Genomic DNA, 19,043 nt, shown 5'->3' with positions numbered 1-19,043 from the left:
AGCCTATTTACAAAGTTTTATCAAAATCCCAGTCTTTAGAGTGCTTTAAAAACTACAACTCTGTCGGATGAAAAATCAACTGATAAATATGCATAGGTCTTACTCATAAATAAACCCCATCCAACATCCTAATGTTATTAGCCTAATTCAGATAAAAAAAAATACCATCTCTCAAGTGGTATTAAGTCAGCTATCATGTACAAGATCACCTCATTAATATGCATAAATCTTATTCATAATAAGAGACATATATCTTAATGATATAAATCTACTTACCAAGCTTGCCCAGCAAATCACTGCATAAATATTCATGGATCTTGATCACAGTTGTAACACATCCAAAGATTTGCTGACTAAGTCAATTTACTAAATGGATCAGTAATAATCTCTTGAATGATTACATGCTCAGCCAATCACATGCAAGATCACCGCATTAACATATGGATCACATGCATTATCAAACTCATGTGAGATCTTGATCATATAAGACTATATACGAAGTTTGATCAAAATCAGAGGGAAAATGGGGGGTCTAGAGCAGTAATTAGAACAGTCAATCAAATGCAACATTGCTTCATTAATATGCCTAAACCTTCCTCATAATAAAAAAAAATTCAATATCTTGATACATTAAGCCCATATTACATGACAGAAGAAAATCTATCAAAATTATTGTTTCCAGAGCTGAAACAAACTCAATCAGATTCAAGATCACCTCATTAATATGCACAGTTCTTGCTAATTACTGAACCAATTCAAGATATTGATAATACAAGTCCATATTTCATGCCAAATTGAAACTGGATCAGAAATGTGACTTCCATGGTAATATGAATCTGAGCCAATCAGATGGTATGAATCTGAGTCAATTAGATGGCATGAATCTGAGTCAATCAGATGGTATGAATCTGAGTCAATCAGATGGTATGAATCTGAGTCAATAAGATGCTGATCACCTCATCTCATCATCAAACTTGTCCAAGATCTTGATGATATAAGCAAACAATTCATGATTTATCAAAACTGGATCAGAAATATGACCTCCAGATTGTAACAAGCTCAGCCAATAGATGCAACACAACTTTATTTGCATAACACTCATTATCTGGGGCCCCGAGTGGTCTAAAGCGCTCTCTGTTACAGATCACTGCCATCTCACCTCTGTCTGCGTGGGTTCGAGTCTCAGATTCGGCCAATGTATGTGAGAAAGCTTGCCAGTAGCTTCTCGTGGGTCGGTGGTTCTTTCCGGGGTTTGCCCGGGTTCTTCCTCCACCATTAATCCTGGCCGCCATATATAGCCTATTGTGTGCTGAAAAATGGCGTTTAACCCTACAACAACAACACTCATTATCTAACATTATCTAAATTGCCAATGATCTTGATGATATAAAAGTATGCTACAAGTCTGATCACAATCCAGTCAGAAATATGGTCTCTATAGTGGTCACAATGTCAGCCAATCATATGCAAGATTATCTCAATAAAATGCATGTATCTCACTAAAATGCATGTATCTCACTCATTTTTAAACCCATTCAATGATCTTAATCCTATAAGCCTAAATTTCAAGTCTGATAAAAAATATTTATTTCAGGGTGTTACATGTTTAGCCAATCAGATGCAAGATTACTCTCTCTTATGAAACCTGTCTAAGACTTTGATGACATAAGGATATATTTCCAATTCTGATCAGAAATACAGCCTTCAGAGTGGCAAGAAGCTGCATCAACCAGAAGTGTGACCAATTAATTACCTAGCTTATTAGTAAACTTATCCATAATCTTAATGACATAAGTATATGATTCTAGGTTGATCCACAGATCGTACTCTACAGTTTCGTATTTTGCATAGGGTTAGAAAAAGAATTTCCCAGGTTTTGTTAACCAATTATCTGGCTATTTCACAATGACTTTCTTGTATATCTTAAAAATGTTAAAAGAACTTTTAATTCCCTTTATTTTGGTATACAATTGATGGGTGTAATTTGTGTTACAGAGTATCCAGAATGGCTTTATTTCAGATGTGCACCTACTGAAAAGCTGTTAGTTCCACCTGGTTGTTTTTACTTACTGGACTTCCAAAGTGAACTGCAACAAAAAGATCAGATGACTTTCTTTTACTTTTTAAATAGTTTGTAATTCATTCATTGCACTTTCAGAAGCTGCTATTGTCTAATCTGTCAAAATTCATTTTCCTTATTTAAATAACTGCTAAAGATAGTTACTTGAACTAATTCAGGCTGATTTTTGAGCACAAGGAAGCAGCCATTTTTGTTACCTGTGTGCTTAGATCACATACAATTTCCACAAGTTAAATATCCAAAGAAATTTCAGCCACAGTATATAAAAGTAGCATAGAGGTATACCAACATTCTCTCCATTGTGCATGTTTCAAATGTGGACAACTTCACCTTACATCTGTCTCTCTCAGAAAAGCATATCTGTAAAGCCCCCACCCCACCCCCACCAGATCAAAAATATTTCTTCCAAACTGCCAACATGTTCAGCTAATAAGATGCAAGATGTATCGCACACATTATTAAACCTGTCCAAGATCTTGATGTAAGCATATATTTATTCCAGGTCTGATCAGAAATACAACCTACTGTTATGTGTATCTATATTTTTCGTAACTCCTGATATTTGTCTATATTTTTGCAAATTTTATTCATGACTAAGTTGTAGTGATTATAGCTAAATTTTGTGTACATGTATAGGTTTTCACTGTAAGTTGTAGTGATTATAGCTAAATTTTGTGTACATGTATAAGTTTTCACTGTAAGTTGTAGTGATTATAGCTAAATTTTGTGTACATGTATAGGTTTTCACTCTAAGTTGTAGTGATTATAGCTAAATTTTGTGTACATGAATAGGTTCTATTTTAAGATGTTAAGAGTGATGGGACTGTATAGAATCTTTAAATAGTTATAATCAAATTACTAATAATAATATTAGTAGCTAACATGTTGACAAGCTTGGATTTGTCTCCCATTTGACAGGTTAGGTCAGGTGGGTTCTTTTCTATTATTTTTAGGTATTTTTTGAGAGGAAGCATTTGTTTGGATTATTCAGTGGCAATGGAAAGTGCTCACTGGATTAAAATATTATTCTGGGACTATTGTGAGTTATTTAAAGGAGTTCTGGACATTATTTTGATACATTAGGACTGTTGGCAGACCTGTACATTTGAGAATCAGAACATTCTATTCTTTTGGCCTTGAATAGAATGTTTTAGAATTAATTTAGTTTCAGTTCAGAATACAGCTATTGACTCCATCTACTGCCTTATAATGACAGAGAGCTGTACAGTTAGACTCCACCTACTGCCTCATAACGACAGAAGGCTGTACAGTTAGACTCCATCTACTATCTTATAATGATGGAGAGCTGGGAGCTGTACAGACATTATAGAATAATGTATCAGCCAAAAGTTTCTAACATTAGTCTGGACAATTATGTCATTAAATATTTTTAATGTCAAAATAAAGTACTTGATGACAGCAAGTTTGAACACTCTCTTAATAAAAGAATATAATAGTTTAGTAACAGATTTTAGAAAGAACTTCCATTTCAAATGATTGGCTTTAAAGTAAAATTAGAGCTTAAAAAGTGCTTCAATTTCATATGATCAGTTTTGAGGTAAAATTAGAGTTTAGACAGGATTTCAATCTCATATGATTGGCTTTGAGGTAGAATTAGAGTTTAGAAATTACTTCAATCTCATATGATTGGCTTGAGGTAAAATTAGAGTTTAGAAAGCGCTTCAATTTCATATTTATTAGCTTTGAGGTAGAAGTGTTCACAGACATGATTTTGGTCTTCCATAAAAAAAGCTGAAAATCTGAAAGGGGGGTTTGGGGGTCCTCCGCCATAACGGGGTTTCGAGGGGCAGTGCCCCCGATCAGGGGGTCAAGGGGGCCTAAGGCCCGTGGCCAAAAGTGCATCTTACGCTCATGAAAAGCTGCTCCTGGTGCAACTTATGATCATAATATATAACAAAATAATCATATGAAAAACTAACAAACGTACCAAAAATTTTCAACTTGAATAATTTCACAATATTTATTGTCACATGAATTTGTTCTCCAATACTACTGGTACTTAAGTTATTTCATGTGCATGTCAGTGTTCACATCATAATTAAGTCAATAATTTGGCATTTTTTGCTGCCAACATATTACAAATCTCTCTTTTCATAACAAATCTGTAAAATAAACACCCAAGTAAATCACCTATAAACAAATAATCCATATATTCACTTGTCTTTTTGTCCACTGGACAAAACCCGTTGATATGACAGTCAAGCTCTTTTTGCGGCTTTATCAAAGATTTCTTTAGCCTTCCTTTTTGTCACCAATGATTTTGTTGGCTCAATGTGCAATCGTTTCTTTTCCTTCTCAACGAGTGCCTTTTTCCTTTCAAGCTCCAGCATGTGTTGGCGACATAAAGTGCACATATTCTGACAGAGGGCTACATCTGTTCCAGATTCTTCCAACCACAACTGGCGTAATTTATATCTTTAATGCAGAGGTCACAAAATGCCAGTCCTCGAGCGTTCAGTTTTCTTATAAACTGACCAACTAAATTTCCGTCGACTTTTTGCTCCAGCCATTCCCATTTCCATACATTTTTTAAACCTTTATCTAAACTTCTCGTGTCATGGTCTCTCTCAACAACTCGGGACGCCATTTTTTATAAGCACGCTTCTTCTTTCCATTGCCATCAGTTTCATTTACACGAAGATTCATTGGATGAATTTAAACTTTTGACCAATCAGAATACTCTTTACGAGAGTCGTGGGCTAACTAATATATGGAGCGAATACGTTACAAGGGTCATTGCGGAATGGGAACGAACAGACCATTTAAAAAACCAGAAGAAAAAAAACGGATCGGACAATATGAACAAAAAACGGACTATATCAAGAAAAATCGGATTCAAGTCAGGAGAAAAGCGGAATTCCCCTTTAAAACAGAGAAAAATGACGTCTGTGTTTAGAAAGGACTACAATCTAATATGACTGGCTTGAGGTAAAATAAGAATTTAGAAAGGATTTTAATATCATATGATCAGGCTTGAGGTAGAATTATTGTTTAAGAAGCACTTCAGTTTCAAGGTTGATCATAATTTACTTTATGACTAACAGATAAGCTAAAAACTGTTGAGATCTGCCTTAATGACTTACCTATAAATTTAGAGAATGTCTTACCTGTATAGGTTCCAATCTTTCAAACAAAACCAAGTCAGCCTTTTGTGTGTCATCACCTATTTGGCTGTACCATACAAACAGACTGTCAATGTATCTCTGAAAATTAACAGATGCAAAGTGTGTGAATTTACTTGTACCACACACACAAAAAGTGTGTGAATATACTCATACCACACACAGTGTGAATATACTCGTACCACATACACATAAAGTGTGTGAATATACTCGTACCACACACAAATAAAGTGTGTGAATATACTCATACCACACACACTAGATGTTACTGAACAATACTTTCCAATATGTCATCATCAATAAAGACATGTGTCATGACACTGTTAACGTTTGACAATACGATATCATTCAGCTTGATATATTCATGTGTGTTATTAATGAAATAATTAATGAAGTTGATTAAAGAATAAAATGACCAAACAAGATCTAGAGTCCTATGAACATTTCCAAGAAGTCAGATTCAGAAACATTCATATAAACATCTTCAATCATACAGTACATTCTGCAGTTCTCATACTGTTTTGTATTTCTGTCAACAAACAAGAGTCAGGGTCATAACAAATGTTGTACTGTATATCTGACTTGTATATTAATATGACTGTTACAATGTCATAAATGGAACTATTCAATGAAAGTAATTTACTTCAACCTGTTATTTTCACAACTGGATTTATCAAATCATCAATAATGCACAGTAAATAGTAGTTCGCAAATTTCATACTGAACTATAGCACTGTTTAAACAAGAAAATCTAAACATCAGCTGAACCAAAGAACATAAATTTATCAGTAACGTTATGTTTCTCTGAGAATATTTACCCAATCACATTAACGTTCGGAAAATAAGCTTGCTAAATTCCAAATCCAGCCATCCCCAACAGACAAAATAGTCTATTCAATCTTTATCATATAAAGGGCAGTAACTGTTGCCGATTGCCTAGTTTTAACATACCCATACATAAAAAAGACTGCATGGTGTGGAGGTTGGGATGGTTTTAAAGTAATATACCATGGGCATCCATCATGGGAAGAAAGGCTATATTCCTTATACGAAAGAAAACCTGATTTCCTGACTTGAAAGCAGCACAGTTGATGGGCACACCATCTGTGAAAATTCTGCCTGGTTAAGAAGGACATTATTTAGCTTCATCTTCTCACCAACAAACTTCTTACAGGTGAATCCAGTGAAAGTGCTAAACTATGCCCATGACTATATTGAGGTAATGTCACTTGGTCTGGTGGTCATCTCGGCAGTAGCCACTGGACCCACCAGATTAAAATCTTCTCTCTGTAATGCTAAATCCCACAAATAAAAATCAAAGAAGGATGACTGTGCATGCCATCTCAAAGCTTCTTTCATATCTCAGATTGGAATGCTACTTTTGAAAGTGAGGTTCGCAGAGATCGCCCTAATTTCATGAGCTGAAATCTTCATGTGGAAATAATGATCTTTTGAGACTTTAGAATATGTCAAGTGTAACCCACTTCAGTCATGACGACAGGGTTTAAGGGTGGAATCCTCTTTCATAGCATTTGCCTGGAGAAAGTCAAATCTTGTTTGAAGACTTTTCTTTTTTGGGCTTCAAATTATACTTGATAGTGTGGACAGGATCTTGCATGGTCACTTCTCTTGACATATCTACTGCATGACAACTCTGATGGCTGCCTATTCTTGGCTACAAGACCTGGTTGCATCACTGGATCTCAGAACCATCCATTCCAAACTGAGATCGTTCAGTTCAGGTCCACTGAAAAGGCTTGTAAAATGCTTACTCTGTATGCTAAAGTTATGATGAAACACACTTTGTGTGATAGTAACTTCTGGGAGGCTCTGGTTAAAGGCCCAAATTTATCTGAATTCAGCCAAGTCAAAACCCATTCTTGAAATAGGGTTAGGGACTTTAGTCAAGTTAAAATTGGCATCTTGGTCTGATAGGGACTTTAGTCATGTTAAAATTGGCATCTTGGTCTGATGGGAACTTTAGTCATGTTAAAATTGTCATCTTGGTCTGATAGGGACTTTAGTCATGTTAAAATTGGCATCTTGGTCTGATAGGGACTTCAGTCATGTTAAAATTGGCATCTTGGTCTGATAGGGACTTTAGTCATGTTAAAATTGGCATCTTGGTCTGATGGGGACTTTAGTCATGTTAAAATTGGCATCTTGGTCTGATAGGGACTTTAGTCATGTTAAAATTTGCATCTTGGTCTGATAGGGACTTTAGTCATCTTGGTCTGATAGGGACTTTAGTCATGTTAAAATTGGCATCTTGGTCTGATAGGGACTTTAGTCATGTTAAAATTGGCATCTTGGTCTGATAGGGACTTTAGTCAAGTTAAAATTGGCATCTGATAGATCTTTATCATGACCAATATCCCCTCTGCAAAGATGTTTGAAAGAGTAAGATATCATGGAGCATTATACAACCAGAGGAAAATGTCAGCTAGTTGAGGAAATGAGGCACTTGAAGATCAATATTGTTGACTTTGCACCAGTCACGCTACTTTCTCTAATAAGCCATCAAAGTGGAGAGCCTTCTTGCTTGTGAGATTCTCTCCACAACCAAAAGTTTAAATTCTTCCTTTTCAAAGCTCCCTTAAGAAGAGAAAGACAAAAACGAAAAGTAGTCTCGAAAGAGATGGAACACATGTGACCATGATTGTTTGAAAAGACTGAGCTTAGATGAATATTCCTGAGCACATCTATCATGAAAATGATAAGATTGTTGACCCATCTGAGAAGGCGTATCAGTCATTTTGGTACTAAGACCATGAATGAGTAGGCAATGGCCCACCTCCAAACTGACTGAAAGTATATTCACAGCCTAAGCATGTGGGTCCAGAACTAGTGACAGTTTGTGATTCCACCTTGTCACAAAAAAAAAGCCAATCATCGGAGATCATTCAGTATAAATGATATTCCTTTATCTTGATAGAGAGTCAGCCAGGACAAGTCTGCTGGGAATGTGTCTGATTTGTACTCTGATAATGAGCTGAAAGCACTAATGCCAACCCAGAATGTACAACTTGAATGAATTTGTTCCCCCATTTGAGGAAGAACAACATCATCACTGAATTGCAGACATGGTTAGGACGGTTTTCCCAGAGAGGTGACCTTTCTCCATAAATGAAAGGAATTGAGAAAGATTTCATTTCCCAAATGACTGATGTGAAGAGTTTACTGGCATGGATGGATGGCTCACCAGTATAATGGTTAATACAGACGTAAACATCTCCATCAGTAAGATCCCCAAAAGGTCCATATTCAATGATCCATAAACCTGTATGCCGTATGGGTTGCCTACATGCCCAATCTACAGTCATTGTGAATGATTAGATGGCTGGTTGGGCTAGTCAGCAGCCAAGATGGCATAGTATGGCATTTCAAATATGATATACCAGATCATTAAGATCTGTAAAAATCCCATACACATGGACTTAAAGACCTAAAGGCTATGACTGGACATGTGGGGGACTTATGCCAACTTGGCTGCCTAAAAAAATGGGATGACATGCCCCTATGCGCTAAAAATTGCTGAATGAGGTTTGAGACAAACTTACAGGCATGACACATCTGTAGCTCCAGCAAAGGCACAGAAGACTATCAGGACAGCAAAACTGCAGGGCCTTGCTCCCCCAATTCTGCTGATAGTGTATTACATCTTATTTTGGGTGGGAGGGTGACTCCAACATTGTCCCTTCCTAAACTAACAAAGGATTCCATCTTGGGGTAGATACTCAAAATATCTGACTGCCCTTTCCTCCCCGTTTTCAATGTCCTTCTGCAGGACATCTGATAAAATACCCTGACCAGACTGCTCATATACAGCACATGTAATGCATGTCCTAGGAGGCCTTTAACTTCTTACATTTGGGACATTTTCTTGTCATTGTTTAACTGCAATGAGAAGAACAACAACAAATTTAAAAATTATCAACTTCAACACGTTAATAATTCACAAAAACAAAAACCAAGTATAACAGAGTGAGCATAAAACACAGTAAGCACAAAAACATGAACAACTACATGCATCAACAAAATCATGCATATGGTCAAAACAAACAAAGTCCATGAATTTTTGTCTTTTGGGAGGGATGTGTTTGAGAGGTAGCAAGCTTATTTTTCTGACTTTAATGTGACCAGGGAATGTATCTGAAGGAGAAATCTGACCATAGCTTGGTCAAAGAATGCTGCACTTGAGCTGAACCAAAGAAATATGAGCATGAGGCAGAAGATCTTTTGAGTTGGATCAAATTTGAACTCTAACATGAGCTGGGCTAAAGAAATATTAGCATGAGGTAGCTGAAGAGCATTAGAGTATGGGCTATGTCAAATTTAAACTCATGCATGGGCTGGGCCAAAGAAATGAGTCTATGGCAGGCCCAAGCATCTGATTATCCGCTGGGTCGAACAAACTCAGACATTAGCTGGTTCAATGAAATGTGAGAATGGGCTGGTCCGCAAGCTACTGGCATGCAGAGTAAAAGCAATGGATCATTATTAGATACAGCATACTTACAATGGGCTGGTCCACAAGCTATAGAGTAAAAGCAATGGATACAGCATACTTACAAAACTACCAGTCAGCTTCAGGGTAAGATTCTGTTTCTGTACATCATATTTTGACAACACTTCATGTAGACATTGAGATACATTATAAGCCTGAAATTAGACAAATTACGTAAAGCAAATGTGTGACCCTTAAGCTTTTTCTCATTATACGATGTGTTTTCTTAAACAATATTTATCCTGTAACATTCATCTTAAATCTTTATATAAAACGTATTGTGCAAGAAATGTTTAACATCTGAAAAAAAACTATAAAACATATAAATTATAGGCGAGACTGGTCTGAAACTCATGACATTTTTATAAAATGGAAGTTCTAATGGATTCGTTTAACAAATTTTGATTATTAATTTCTTTAACTTATAAAATACAAGATCAACTCATCTCATCCTTCACTTGTTGTTTTAAAATTTACCTAAAATGTTGCTATTCTAAGTCTGCACTGTACATTTGGTGTACTAAACTTAAATTCACAGTACCAATAACAGTATTCTGAATTGGCAAAGATACTCCAGCTTTAAAGGAAGAATGCAAAAAATCATTGCAATAAAACAAAACTATATAAAAATGAACTTGTGACAGAAAACAACTGCACTTACTTAGCTAGTCTTCAACTGGAGCCCAAAATTTCTAACTAAAATGTATGTATTCATACAGGATGCTTCCACCAAAAATACTGCCTTAATGAAAGGGGAAATAACTCTGCACTAGGACCATAATGTCATATTGATGTGCACATTTGAAGGTCATGATGGTAATGTGGACCAAGTTTCCAAACAATCAATCATAAAATTTGAGCAGAGTTGCAAACACAAGAGTTTCCATTCACAGGATACCTACATCCTTAAATAAAGGAGCATAACTCTGAAAAGACTGATACAAGTGTAATACCTACACCCACTGCTTATGATATTAAATGTTTACCAAATAGTAAGTACACCAACTGTTGAGGGATAAATGTATACATGTTGCATCTTCTGGCGAATTGCTAGAGAGAAACAAAAGAAGCAGGTGAAATTATATCAATAGATTATGGTGATCATATCTAATTTTGAGTTATTTTCAGCAAAATATGGCAAGCATAGTTTTGTTAACAAGATTGTGATACAGAAAGAAATTTGCTGAAAGAACACCTTGATGTGTGTGATGTGATTTTGGATTTTTAACGTAGCTTTAACAATTTTTCAGTCATATCGCTACGATGTCTGCAATGTGGCAGTTTACAGTGATGTCTAGCACTGGGGCATCATGCTGCAGATATGTAGCATCATGCCCCACCTGGTCACATTATCCTGACACCAGGCCGACCAGTCCTAACACTAACATCTTAATGATGAGTGCCTAGCTAGGCAGCTGTTAGTACCATTTTTGTAAGTTCTTGGTATGACTCAGCCGAAGATCGAACCCACAACCTCCCGCATCCGAGATGGATGCTCTAACTACTAGACTACCAGAGTGGTGAAGAACACCTTGAAATTTTCTAACTAATATAATGCATTTTATTATTTGCCTCTTGAAAGTTTCAAATAATATGCTATAATGCATACTTCTGGTGGCCTAGTGGATAGAACATCTGCCTCAGATGCAAGAGGTCGTGGGCTTGAACCCCGGCCGAGTCATACCAAAGACTTACAAAAATGGTACTAACGACGAATTGTCAGCATGAGTAAAAAGGTCCAACATCTTGGATATGGCCGCAGAGCTTACTGAGTTACGTCTAGCATGGGAAATGCTGGTATGGTGAGGTCAGTTGGGCTAGGCTGGACAGCTTCAAATGTGATGGCAGTTTGCCAAGTACTAACAGCATGGATATGGTCAGGCCAGCTGGTTGGCTGGTCTAAATGGTCTGCTGGGCTTAGGACACCATCACTGTTGGAACTTTTGTACAACACGTTCACCAGTCTGAGATACCAGATTCAACATCAAAACTCTGCAGTGACTGTCTGTATTGCTAGACTGATTTGAGGGGACATGTTATGATGAATGGTATATGACTGAGGGCCAGTCTGTCCAGCAGATTTAGAAGGTAATTCTGTGCACATGGACAATAATGACCTGTACAAAATTGTGAAAATAAGATAAACTCACAGGAAAAAAGGAATTAACATATACACAATGTACATCAAAGCTGTAAACTTCTATACCACTGGAAATAATGAGTGGTGAAATTAAACATAAATTGCAATTGATTCTTCTGATACACTCTTCTGAGTTGCAAGTGAAAGTCTGAACTGATTATATCTGGGAGTAATTTCCTAATGATCAAGTGAATGTATTTTGATTTAAGAAATGACAAGCTCTACCATTGTTTCAATAATGATTGTAAGATCCTTTCTATCTGGACTGGTCAGGGCCACATAGCTTCCTCCATGTTTAAGATGCCCAACACCTGTCTGGCGGCTCAGATATTTCCAGCCAATCTTGGTAAACTGTGTGGTGTGAGCTGACATCCAGATCGGGGTGTCCACTGAATAATGTCCACTCCAGGGACTGTAAGCAGTCATCAGACCACACTTGTCATATGGCATACCATCAAAGTAACTGGCTATCAGGTTCCATGCTATGGTGCTGAAATGCAAGCAAATCTGTGTAAAACAAATGCCTACAATGAAATCTGATCATAGCAAGGTAAAACACCTCTTTGAAAAGAATTTCAAGATATGGTTCTGAAATCTGAGTATAAGTGTGTATATCATGGAATAAAAGTAAACAAATGTGTGCAGCCAAATCTGATAATGCCTGGGTAGACCACCAGTATTAAAAGTCTACAGTAAAAACAAGTGATTTTTTTTTCTTTCACCCAAACAAATAAATGCCAACTAATTTTACTGGCTATATAACAGTTGAGCTTCTTCCATTTTTCTCATACTTTCCTTCTCATGATACAATTTCTGAATTCAGAACTGAAACTTAAGTAGTACTGGACCAGTCACTCAGATCCTATTACTGAAATAACTTACAGTACAGGACATTATCAAAGATCCTATTACTGAAATAACTTACAGTACGGGACATTATCAAAGATCCTATTACTGAAATAACTTACAGTACGGGACATTATCAAAGATCCTATTACTGAAATAACTTACAGTACGGAACATTATCAAAGATCCTATTACTGAAATAACTTACAGTATGGGACATTATCAAAGATCCTATTACTGAAATAACTTACAGTACGGGACATTATCAAAGATCCTATTACTGAAATAACTTACAGTACGGAACATTATCAAAGATCCTATTACTGAAATAACTTACAGTATGGGACATTATCAAAGATCCTATTACTGAAATAACTTACAGTACGGGACATTATCAAAGATCCTATTACTCAAATAACTTACAGTGCGGGACATTATCAAAGATCTTATTACTCAAATAACTTACAGTACGGAACATTATCAAATTCCTGTTAGCCAAATTCATGCATTTAAATGTAAAGTAACAGTAAAACCTCCTTATTGGACTGGGAAATGTGGTCCTTATTCAAATGCTGTCTTGTTTGGGAGGGTAAATTTGCTCTTGTGCGCAGTTGAAGGACTATACAATTGTGGTTGTTATTGGGTTGTGGTTTTCTTTCAAAGGTGGATACTAATTTATTTTTTAATGTACTTTCTCTTTAGAAGGTAGTCATTTTAGAAGCCTGAAATTATAAGATACCATTCAAATTCTTCCACACAAATATGTTTCCAAAATAAACTGGCATCAAATCGCACAGGTATAGTATGTGACAATGTGATAAAGTGGTTACATGATATTTGTAAGACAAATTTTTCCATTATAAACAGCTTATGTACAAGTTTTCAAAAATGAAGAATTCCCATAATCTGCAATGGTGCAACAACTTCTAATCCTTTGAGAGCAGGAAAATAAATTCACCTTATAAAAACATTATACATTGTTCTTGCTATGAAAAAATATAGGGGCACCCTTTCCCCGACCTCCAAATACTTGCCATTCTATACCCACTGATGCCTTCTGCCCCTTCAAAGCACCCCACTGCTTTCGTGAACTACAAAATTGAGTCTTTATTATGTTATTTTCCATATCACTTGTTAGTTAAAATGATTGTTTTAATTATTTTTAAAACTATATAAGATCACTTCCTTAACTTGCCAACCCTCTTTAATATACTGCAGGGTCAGGAGTGGAACCCATTTATTTTTAGAAATGCAAAAACAATTTATCCTTATTTTTTTAATGTGAAGGAAATAACAATCAAAACTTGAAACCAAAACCCTGATATACTGCTCATTTTCACATCAAAAACAGCAGTTAGTGCCCCGAAATTTGATTCAACATCACGTCATTTTCAACTTGCAATAAATAATAAATTTTGTTACATTTTCTGTACATAAAAAAATTCTAAGTACACCATAAATAGCAATCTTTGATAAAATTTTGATCAGTGAAAATGTCATTGATGCCTATTTGTGGCAACACTTTAAGAAACAAACAGCAATGAAATAAGTTTTGTCAAGTAAAATTTGAATTCAAGTTACAGCTATCAGCTATATTCACAAGTGTTTCTGTTAGAATATAATCAACTGCCAACTATGTTTTGATCATCAATTTGTGGATGTATTTATTGTATTGTTACACTCAATTAAAATCATACATATTTTGCAATATCACATTAATTATGTCTTTTGTGCAAAATCAAATACAGGTAATGGAATTTTTTTTAAAAGTTAAAAGGCATGAAAATCCTACCTGCATAAAACAAAGCGGTCAGTCAAGTGCCAGGTCAACTCATTTCAATTGACCACTCAAGTATTACTGTATAAGCAACAATTAAAACACCTTAAATTATCCTAATCACTCACAAATGTTATCAAAGATAGTGGTCAACAAGTGAATGGAGCAGCCAGTGAATTCAAAACTTTATTTGACAGATACAGGTCAACATGGAGAAGTGAATTCTAAAACTTTGAGTGAAGTTCGAATTCCTGAATCTGCACTCAGGGATTTGATCCCGGTTGTGCAGAAGTTTCACTATTACTTGCAATGTGATGAAACGTCTTTGAGCTAAAAAAATTTACAATCTTTCAGAGATTGGTTACTTGAAAATAATGGTAATTGAAACCAAAATGCAAACAATTTCATCAGATAAGGATGTTTATTGACAATTATTCCAAATGTAATTATAAAATGAGAATTCAGCTGTCTTATTGATATCTAGCCAGGACGGTAACCCCTTCTTCACTTTCAGAGGTCCCTTATAGTGTGATCTGTTTGTGGACCCCACTGTGCACCAGTTATCAAGGGAGAAGTGTTTTTGACAATGTTTACATGTGCCAACAGACTTTTTAATCCTTAAGCTGGTCAATTTAATCCAAGATGAGATAATAAAGCAGTATACACTACTGCAAGACAGTACAAAATTTAAAAGTACAATTATGCCAAAATTTTGTACAATATATTAGGGAGGATGAAAACATCTGATCTGATATAAAAATGTAAGGAGTCCATAGTAGGAGCAAGCATACATAACACACAACTTAAAGGATGTCAGAAGTCTATTAACAGAAATGACCTGTCAGTCACTGAACTGGCACTTTTTATATTTGGTCTAAAGTTTGTTACTTCAGAGGAAGCAGCTAGAACTGCAATGTACAAAAAGTAATAGAGCTTGCAGCCTATTTCACTTTATATTTAAGCACAAATGTACCAGAGATTGCAGCTCTTTCATTCTATATTTAAGCACAAATGTACAGAGTACCAGAGATTGCAGCTCTTTCACTGTCTTTAAGCTAAATGTACAAGGAGTACCAGAGACTGCAGCTCTTTCACTCTAAATTTAAGAAAAAAGGTACATGCAGTACCAGAGATTGCAGCCTCTTTTACTCTAAATTTAAGCACAAATGTACATGCAGCAGCAGAGCTCGCAGCTCTTTCACTCTATATTTAAGCACAAATGTACAAGGAGTACCAGAGCTTGCAGCCTCTTTCACTCTATATTTAAGCACAAATGTACATCCACTACAAGAGCTTGCAGTCTCTTTCACTCTAAATTTAAGCACAAATGTACAAGTACCAGAGCTTGCAGCCTCTTTTACTCTAAATTTAAGCACAAATGTACAAGGAGTACCAGAGTTTGCAGCTCTTTAACTCTATATTTAAGCACAAATGTACAAGGAGTACCAGAGCTTGCAGCCTCTTTCACTCTGTATTTAAGCACAAATGTACATGCAGTACCAGAGCTTGCAGCTCTTTCACTCTAAATTTAAGCACAAATGTACAATGTCAAAAACTGAAGTCAGACGTTTTCTGACTCATGCTGAACTCTTACTTTTATTTACAGATTCTATTTTAATTTATGTAGATGTAGGCATATTTGTGTGCCACAAATGCCTACTCTGATGTTCTCTTGATTACAGGCATAAATGTTACAATTGCTAAGAAGTGTTTTAATCAATATGCGTTTATTTCTTTCACTCACATATATTTGTATCTGCAATATACATCATCATATATTATTAAAATCTATGTCTTATGCTATCTTTGCTATTAAGCGATTTGACGTGAAGTCATTATTAACATTATAGTATCAGGCAGAAAGGTGAAGAATTTTCACATTTTGTCTTCAGATGTGAATCTATCATGTACATTACTGACACATTGTCACTTAAATCTAAAATATATATTAGTTGTGAACTTTGTTTTTTTTATCTTGATTCTTTATTTTAAAATAAAATATGTCCATATTGTTAGCCCTTTTTATCCTTATAAATTCTACCTGTAAATCTTACAAGAAAATATTTTCATTCTACAATCATAAATATCACATGACAAAAACAACTTCTTGCAAAAAGGCTCCCTGATGGTAAGAATGCCCTTCACGTTCCCTCTGAAAGAAATCTGTAGCTGGAACATTGGTGTATGAATACTTTTGTCACACCTCACAGCTACCTACCTTGTCATGAGCCCATTTACATAGTTTTGATTCAAGATCTGAAAACGGAAATCAAAAATGTCATTGTTTTATCATATTCAAGCTAACAAGCTATAACACATAAGAAATTACCGATGTCTCTAATGAGCCACTATTGTAACACGCTATAATACATAAGAAATTACCCATGTCTCTAATGAGCCACTATTGTAATTGGTCCGTGTCAACTACTGTATTTAGTAACAACAACCAAAATGGTCTTTAGTACTCAAACCACTCTTGCAGATCAATATCTTTACCTCTGTAAACACACTTCGTCAATGATAAATATTCCACTCCTAAAATTAACCAATTAATAAAACTAATTTAGCTGGTATGGAAGCTGGGAATACACATTATGCTGAGTGAACAGTGTTTATTCTATTCTGATTAGTAATTCTGGTGAGAAAAAAACTGCTTGGCTTTGACATAACTGGATTTCAAAAAGATTACATAAATGTGAGTTTTGTTTTATTCTATTATTTTGTGCTTTAGACTTGCTAAAATGTGCTGCACATGGAGGTATGTCATTTAATTGCCAATCAGCATATTTTACTGTTGCTTTAAATGCAGCAGATATATTCAGTTGAAAATAAAATGATGACATCACTCAATGTACTTTTATATAAACATAAAAGGATGTGATACTTGCAAAACGTGTTTAGAAGCAGAAAGCAAATTTTTAAAGTAAATTACGTTTCTCCAAAAATACATACCCAATCACATTACATTAACCTGCTACCTCACGAATCCAGCCCTACTAAACGAAAAAAAATCGTCTTATCGTGTCTATTTTGAGATAGGCAAATGGCAGTAACTCTCTGCAATGCTAAATCTCTGAGGTAGAAACTCGAGAAGGTTGACTCGGCATGCCAGATAACAGCTTCTAAAATGTCTTGGATCGAAACATTGGCTTGCTGAAATGGCTCTAATCTCACAAGATGTAATCCTCATGAGGCGACTCTGATCTTGAGAGACCTCAGAGTACGCTGAGCATATAACCCACTTCCACCATGAAGCAAGGGATTGAGGGGTGATACCTTGTTTACCGGCCTTGACCGGGAGGAAGTGATGTGCATGTCATGATTTGTATCTCAAGTAGTGCTTGAGGGTGCATATGTAAGGCTACTCTGATCTGGTGAGATGTCAGAGTACACCAAGCATATGACCCATTTCAGCCTTGAATAATGGGCGTGAAGCATGATACCTTATGTTCTGTCGATTGATTGGTCGAAAATTCAGAGCAGTAAGCTACATGAGAAGAAATGTTGCTAGTGCCATGAACTGTCTCTGTGCGTCTCAAATAGTGCTTGAGGGTGCAGACAGGATCTTGCATGGCTGCCTCTCTAGACCTGTCCATGTAAAAGAGGATGAATGACGACTCGTTGGTAACCTATGGACAGCAACTGATTCTTGCCAACTAGGCTTGGTTGTGTAAGGAGGACAACTAACTATCTGAACTGAACAGAAGATAGTATGGATCGACTGAAAAAGCACGTAGCTCACTGACCCTACATGTAAAAGCTAAAGCTATCAGGATGCATGTCGTATGATAGGAACTTTAGCGAAGCATGAGTGAGAGGTTCAAACTTGCTTGAGTTAAGCCAAGTTAGAACCCAAGACAAATTCCATATTGGAAACAATGTTATGGATTTTGGTTGCTGGAAATCAAAACTGTCTGACAGATCTGAGAGATCTGTATCATGCCCAATGTCACATCTGCCATGATGTTGGAATGTTTTCAAGGTCATAAATACCTGAGAGCATGAACAGAATCTTGCATGACTGCTGTTCTCGACCTGGCCATGGAAGAAAGTGAACATGGACACTAGTTGACTTCCAACAGATGGTAATCTGTTCTGTGCTTTGAATCACAATGGTATCATGAGAACCACCAAACCCTCCAATCTGAACTGAAGAGAAATCCAGTGAACATATATAGGGATGCAGCTCTCCTATACTGCATGCTGAAGCTAAAGTTATCAGTAAACATGGTCTGTATGATAGTGACTTTAGCGATGTGTAGGCTAGAAGTTTGAAAAGGTTTGAATCTAGCCACATTTAAAACAAAAACCTTACTGGATCCCTTTGGAGACAAATAAAAGATATTGTTCAAGGAGACCAATATTGTCTGAAGGATCTGATAGGTCTCTAATGAATAAGAATGTGTCTTTATAACTGATAATACAAAATACTGCTTTGTCTTTATGAACAATGTTACTGACACTGCATCAATATCTGCCTCATTTTTCCCCAGACCATTTCTTAAATGCCTTCCTGAAATAAAAATTCTCAACATTGGGCCCATCAATAG

General features: G+C 36.0%; 1 protein-coding gene across 6 annotated transcripts in view; it reads right to left on the bottom strand.

Annotated features, from left to right (window-relative positions):
- LOC149794695 (galactocerebrosidase-like) overlaps nt 1–19,043 on the bottom strand; it is a 72,944-nt gene that overhangs the window by 22,599 nt on the left and 31,302 nt on the right. For all 6 annotated transcript variants that reach the window (XM_089964302.1, XM_089964303.1, XM_089964307.1 and 3 more), the window contains exons 10-13: nt 16,712–16,749; nt 12,096–12,360; nt 9,796–9,885; nt 5,209–5,304 (exon numbers count right to left, since the gene is read on the bottom strand). In XM_089964302.1, coding sequence (XP_089820428.1) covers nt 5,209–5,304; nt 9,796–9,885; nt 12,096–12,360; nt 16,712–16,749 — 489 coding nt within the window. The remainder of the gene's footprint in view (nt 1–5,208; nt 5,305–9,795; nt 9,886–12,095; nt 12,361–16,711; nt 16,750–19,043) is intronic.

This window comes from Sinohyriopsis cumingii, chromosome 7, assembly GCF_028554795.1.
Source record: "Sinohyriopsis cumingii isolate HCF-2022 chromosome 7, ASM2855479v2, whole genome shotgun sequence".
NCBI lineage: Eukaryota > Metazoa > Mollusca > Bivalvia > Unionida > Unionidae > Sinohyriopsis > Sinohyriopsis cumingii.
This window is presented reverse-complemented; position numbering and strand designations above follow the sequence as displayed.